Source organism: Habropoda laboriosa, unplaced genomic scaffold (assembly GCF_001263275.1).
Source record: "Habropoda laboriosa isolate 0110345459 unplaced genomic scaffold, ASM126327v1 scaffold376, whole genome shotgun sequence".
In the NCBI taxonomy this organism is placed as follows: domain Eukaryota; kingdom Metazoa; phylum Arthropoda; class Insecta; order Hymenoptera; family Apidae; genus Habropoda; species Habropoda laboriosa.
In genome coordinates this window covers 172,910-179,697 of record NW_017100518.1, presented here as the reverse complement: position 1 = coordinate 179,697, position 6,788 = coordinate 172,910, and the positions used below count along the sequence as shown (strand labels likewise).

Sequence of the window (6,788 nt, the reverse complement as noted above, 5' to 3'; positions counted from 1 at the left end):
ATAATAAAATCAATCATTAATAAGTTCATAAGTAACATTATCCATTCTCAGTTATTATCGTTCATTAAAGAAATTACTATAATTACTAATTGAGCAATAAATTCGCCACTGCTTATTCATTAATGTTATTTCATTTCAGGAAAAGTAAAATATTCTCCATAAAATTAAATTCTACTTTTATCTATCATGAGTTTTCATTTTTTAACTACTTACTGCAGTTACGCGTACTGACACTTGAAATATTTTACGGATCGAATGATTCAATAAACATAGTTATTGTAAAATTCTAAAAAATACTTTTCATTATAATAAACTATTGATTTTCTAGTGAAAATGTATGATTGTTTACAGATTGGTAAATAAGTCATACATGAATATGCGCCTTAAGGTTAGCTAAAAGTGGAAGAGTCAGCGTTCGGCCATTGCAACTGTGCTGCAAAGACGCGTCGCACGTGAATAATATTCTCTATTATATTTAATTATTTAATTAACGAAATTACTATATTTTCATTTGATTTCTTCCGAAATTTCTAATAAAACGGTGATAATCATGAGCGACCGACCGAGTAACGGTGAATATAAATATCAAAGGGACGAAAATACCGATTCAAAGGTAAGAACATCGTCTGAAAAGGACCGCGATGAAAAGGAGCATCAAGTTGATAAGGCCGGGGAATATGTCCGGGAGCTTCTGCAAGAAAAAGTTGAATTGGATTCGCAGAAATGGCCTAATGCAACCAGACTAATCGATCAAGGTAAATATTGTCGTATTATTGTTCATACTTGCTCTTTTTTTTCAACTCAATTGTACTGTTTTTACTATATATGCTCACGTTTACCATACTCCGTTTTTATGTTTGCTTTTGTGGTTTACATTTATTTATCATACAATTTTTCTTTGCTTTCTATTGCTTTCAAATTAAACAAAGTAAGCTAAAAATTGTATACTTAAGATTAGACTATTGTATAAATGACAAACTGTTTACAATTTGTTATTTAGTTCTTTAAATATTATTTTTAATTAGTAATAAATGCAATATGTCACTGTCTGTGGACTAACTGTACCAAGGAGGTCAACAGTTCGCATCGAAGCGGCTGCGGCGTTTATTTGGTGTCGGTAAATTGGTAACCGACATACATTTTAGTTCATATTATGCCCGTTATTCTTCACGATGAATGGTTTTTGAATTATACGTTCATGGTTATAAACACATTTCTATATATAAACTATAAACAAGCAGAAATTATAATAAAAACTATAAAATTAAAGAACGGTTGGTATCGATGATTTCCGCGTATGTCACTTGCCTATCATACGCCATTTCACATAGCGCTGTGAATTTGACGTAGTTCGATGGAACTTACTGTAAATGCAATAATTTTTATCATTTCATATTTATTAATCTAGAATAATTGTACCTTTTTATGTTAAATAAATATGTCAAAATACAAATATGTTTAGTTTAATAATTATTCTATTATTGTATCGTAGAATGTCCCATTACTTTTAATTACTTTGTCCCATAGAAATTCAAAAAACTCAAGCTATTGGAAAACCAGTTAGGGATCCAAAATACGTGGATATTTATCGTGAAAAACCGATTCGCGTTTCGGTTAAAGTATTAGTACCTGTTCGGGAGCATCCAAAGGTAATCGCATTTGTAAACTAGATTTTTCTAACTCTGATAAATACGGAAATAAAATTATATTATGAAATTCTTTGTAGTTTAATTTTGTTGGAAAATTATTGGGACCGAAAGGTAATTCTATGAAACGTTTGCAAGAAGAAACCATGTGTAAGATGGCAGTATTGGGAAGAGGATCTATGAAAGATCGTCAAAAGGTAATTTTGTAATTTTTTTTTTTTTGAATTTCGTATTCAAAATTTTCCATTTTCTCAAATTTTTCATTTCAATTACTGCATTTTAAACATTTATCACGATATAGGAAGAAGAATGCCGTATGTCTCTGGATCCGAAATACGCACACCTATCAGACGATCTACACGTCGAAATAACAGCGCTCGCGCCGCCAGCAGAGGCTTATGCGCGTATTGCGTTTGCTTTGGCCGAAGTTCGAAAGTACCTAATTCCTGATAATAACGATAACATACGCCAGGAGCAAATGCGTGAAATGGAAATGAGTATGGGGGATGATCCATCAAGTGCCGACGACAGAAGACCTTCTGTGAGAGGTGTGCCAGGTGGTGGTGGTGGTGGTGGCGGTGGTGGTGGTATATTAAGGCCGACTGCAAGACCTACGATGCCTCGATCTTCACGAAGTTAGTGATCTTGTTAATTATTAGAATTAGAAGTGACAAATATTCGATCTCGTACAAAAGGAATAACACACTATTGAATCTTTATACCACAATTTTAACAAGACTTAAATTTCAAGATATGCTATGGTTTCTTATACTTTTCCATTTCAGCGGCGATACTACCTCCGCCTTCCAGTCGTGGACCTGTTTCACGTCCTGTGTCAGCGAAAAGCAAAGTATTTTCTATCTTGGATCGTGCTAGAGTCGCCATGGATCAAAGTTATGGGTATGTTTTTTTGTTCATAATCAGTAAAGAAATATCGTTTAAAAATAATATTATATTATTCACAGTTATGAGACTGCTACTCCACCTCCGAGCAATCGCGTTGGATCACATCACGATTACGATTACCACTCATCGACAGGCAGCAGTAGCAGATATGGAGACCGGCATTATACATCGGGCTCAGGGTAAGTATAATTGACACAAGTTCACTGAAAAGAATTTCTACTCGTGATACTTTAGTTAATATTAGAACCATTATAACAACAAGTCACCTTGAAATATGTTTTGTTTTACGTTTACGTATATGCCTTTTCGTTACCGAGATATCGTTATTGAAAGCCTATCGTGGTATTTGATATTTCATTATCTTCACCTTTCTCACATTCGGATCACCTTCTCGTATATCACTGACCTATCTGAAGTTCTATGCCCGTGCAATCAGCCGTGGAATGCTGAGTCAACGTGTTTTTTTTTTTTTTACTATTAGTACGCAGCGTACAGATTTCTAGAAAAAAGTAGATCAGACCAGTTTCCAAGAATTTCGATTGCCATTCAATCACTCCCATAAATGGTAAAATTCAATTTTATATCTCGAGAACTAATTGACATATCCATCTAAAACAGTGCGCTTTTTTTCCATCTTCTCAGTCAGTTTCAGTGAAAAAGTTTTAGAACATCATAAATTAGGAGCATATGTTGTTAACACGTTTACCGCCACAAAAAAATTTCCTCACTTCTCCATTGCATCGCCATGCCGTTCACATGTGACTACGCCGTTTCTCATAACCCAGAGCGACGCTATATAAAAACTATGCGCCGACACACGTAACCTTTATCAACGTGTTAATATCATAATTTTCGAAAATAGTTTTTTTCTCAGTAGATATTGAAATTCTATTGATTATATCGTATATAATGTAACAGTATTGCTTAATATTATTCTTTATTTGTTATTTCTTTGCTAAGTTGGTAACAGTTAATTGTCTTTAAGTCGCATTTTTCCTCACTATGTGTAGAAAGCACATAAATTTGGAATACTGTAGCTCGTTAACGTACATTGTACTTTTATACATCATTTAGAGATGATATATATCCTTCCTCGAGGTACACAACTTACGAGTACGAAGACGACTCTGTTCCGCATTCTTCGCACGACTACTACGAAACGTCTGAATATCCAGGTAATGTACCTCTCGTTTCCTATCTTTACTGTTTTCTCTGGCATAAAAATTTAACACACAATTAAACGTAAATTATCATAAACATACGTAGACGCATGCGTGATATGTACAGAATTAACATAATTGCGATGACATTAAAGTTCTCTCGATTAAAATGTTTTAATATAATATAATTATACATAGACGAACTTGCGCTGAATTGTTGTTCGTAACAATAATAAAAAAAAAAAAAAACATTTTGAACTGAACGAAATCGTATAAAGAAATATAAAAAGTTGTCGAGGTATGAATCTAATAAAATTAGATTAACAAGCATTAATATTTAAAGCTTTAAATGAAACTTTAAATATCAGAATATTAAAAAGAAAAAACGTTAATAATATGGTCTGTGTAGATGTAATAATCAATTTGTAACTTCTTGAATGATTTACAGTTTTCAATTTACTGTTAAATCCGAAAATAATTAATTGAAATAGTGAGATTATTAAAAAAAAAAAAAAATCTTGAAATTTGACATTTCTCGTTCAAACTAATATATACATAAACAGGTGGACAAAGATAAAGAAAATAATTTCTATAATTTTGATGAACTCTTCAAAATCAAGATATATATCTTTTCGTATCGAATTCAAAGGTTTCCCTATAATATCCAATGCTAAATAGTTTAAGTAACTGCTTCACATAACAACGTGTGATGTTATAGCTGAGCAATTGCTGAACCCTTCAGCGATCCATTCGCAGCAGTTCTCTTCTTTAAAACGTCTGAAATAACACAAAAGCCCTCGCTTTCGCGTAGAATAGTTAGGAAACCATCCGATTAATATCTTATATACATATACTTATATATCGTCGTGGTGCACTGATTTAATAAAAATAATACAAATGAATCACTCCATGAAATTCGCAGAGGAATCATCGAGCCGCGCATGGAAATCGTACAAGACGACGACGACATCGGGCTCAAGCTCGCGCTACCGCAACGCTCCGTATTCACGACCTTCCAAGTAAACATCCACAAAAAAAATCATCCTAATATTTTCTTAATTTTTATCATATCCGCAAAAAAAGCAAAAGCAAAAAATATTCCTGCGTTGTAATCGATGAGAAACCATTTTTTTTTCTTTCTGACTTTATTGTTTCTCATAGCTCTAAACCGTTGACGTGTAATCTTCCTAACTCACGACGTCCTGTGGTGCCTGCGATGCCAAAACAAATAACCGATCGAGATCGTCTTTAAATGAAAACGGAGGTACGGAGAGACTAACACGGTAAACGATACGCAGACCGTATTTACAACATTTCATTGTATTGCGACGATAGAATGAAACGGATACAACGTTAACTGTTATCCGTAATTCGATTTCTTGGAGGCTTGAAAGAAGTCTGTTTTTCTGGATCTTCAGTCGTGATAGTTTCATTTTAATCGACTCATTTCAATCGACAAAAGAAACTTCCTCGCTTGCGTGTTTTTATATCTTGCTTTTTTTTTTTTTTAATTCTTTTTTCAATTCAACTCTTCCAGTTACTATGTAAGGGAGCTGATATGCTTTTTCGATGAATTTTTCGTGATTGTTGGATAAGTTCCGGAACACGTGATACAATGAAAGAAATGTAATTAATATGTCTCGGCGAACTTCGAGCGTGTTTGTATTTGCAGAAAAAAAAAACAAAATTTGTAGAAAAAAAAAGTCTGAATCGATTCACGTTGTAGTCTCTGATTTTCTATGAAAAGTATGAGAGGGAACAAAAGAGAGAAACACCCATTCCTTTAAATCCTCTTTCTCCTCCCCTCCTAGAATAAAATGTCACGTCAGAGTGGAAGGCTAGAGAGGACCAAGAGGATCAGTGGAACGAGACAAGTAAAATTGTTAAATAAAAAAGAAAAAGAACGTCGGAGCTGTGTCATACTTTTCTACGGATTAAATTTTGTATATTTTTTTTTACTATTCTATTTTGCACATAAACTGAATCTTTTTTTTTCTTTTTCTTTTTCTTTTTAATTGGTACTGTAGAATGGAGTTCGTACTAAAAGTGTATATTTTTAATGGGATACTTTTAATATTTTGATCTTAAAGTATCATGTTCTGTAAACAATGAATAATACGTACATACATAGCTCGGACAGTCGTGTGTGTTATAATGCATTAGCAATACATGTCCAAAATAGGACGAAAAGTAAAATATTGTAAATGATATTCAGTTGCAGATGACCGTATACAAATTAATATTAAATAAGTTGCATACGACGACACAAATTATATCGTGATTGATTTAATATTAATGTATATAGTACTTAAAGTGATCAAAAAAAAAAAAAAAAAAAATTAAACTGACGTGTTGAAAGTTTTAAAAAAGCATAAATAAATGTTAACGCACATGTGCAATAGTTAACACATGTGAAAAATATAACTCTAACTGTAACCCTATAATCATTCAGTATAAGTATACAAACAAAAAGATCGTAAAATAACTTGTGCGTAACTTATAAACATTTTCTCGTTTTTAAAGTAATTACCTGTTTTTTCCGATACATATGTACATACATATATATGTATATGTAACTCTCGTAAAATTAAATAAATGACAATTACAATAGGGCTATATAATAAGCTATATTTGAAAAACCTAAAATCAAAATTTTAATTAATCAATACCATTATAACTTGACCGAAAATAAAGAAATATTATCTAGAACAAACAAGTAATTAATATCTTCAGAAGTTCTTTATTTAAATCTATATATCGATATATTAGTAATTGCAGCTAATGTGATTAAGTTTTAAAATAACAATGAAATGTTAATTAATATTAAGATACCTTGTCGAAAGAATATAATAAACTACATTTAATTTTCTTTAAATGTTTAACTGTGTCTTAACTACATTAATATAAGCAAATAAATAAAACGTTTAAAAAAAGTATTCATTATGTCTGTTAAACACCAAACATATACAGGTTTAATTTGTATTAAACTCGATTGATCTTGCACGTTTATTTAAACTCTTTCTTAGCGATAAGTCTATATGATATACAAACTATTGTGATGTCAATCCATTGTTAC

The 6,788-nt window shown here is 31.9% G+C and overlaps 1 protein-coding gene across 2 annotated transcripts; it reads left to right on the top strand.

Moving 5' to 3' along the window:
• Nucleotides 1-419: 419 nt before the first annotated feature.
• On the top strand, nt 420-5,006 carry LOC108576518 (KH domain-containing, RNA-binding, signal transduction-associated protein 3-like). Of its 2 annotated transcripts, none has more exons than XM_017939526.1 (9): nt 420-755; nt 1,528-1,649; nt 1,727-1,843; nt 1,948-2,281; nt 2,432-2,546; nt 2,612-2,731; nt 3,651-3,727; nt 4,635-4,731; nt 4,874-5,006. In XM_017939526.1, exons 1-9 carry the CDS (start codon nt 551-553, stop codon nt 4,962-4,964), a joined length of 1,278 nt encoding a protein of 425 aa, XP_017795015.1. In that variant the 5' UTR covers nt 420-550; the 3' UTR covers nt 4,965-5,006. The 2 variants fall into 2 exon arrangements, with proteins under 2 accessions (XP_017795015.1, XP_017795014.1); XM_017939525.1 differs by having other exon boundaries at nt 3,627-3,727.
• The last annotated feature ends 1,782 nt before the right edge of the window (nt 5,007-6,788 follow it).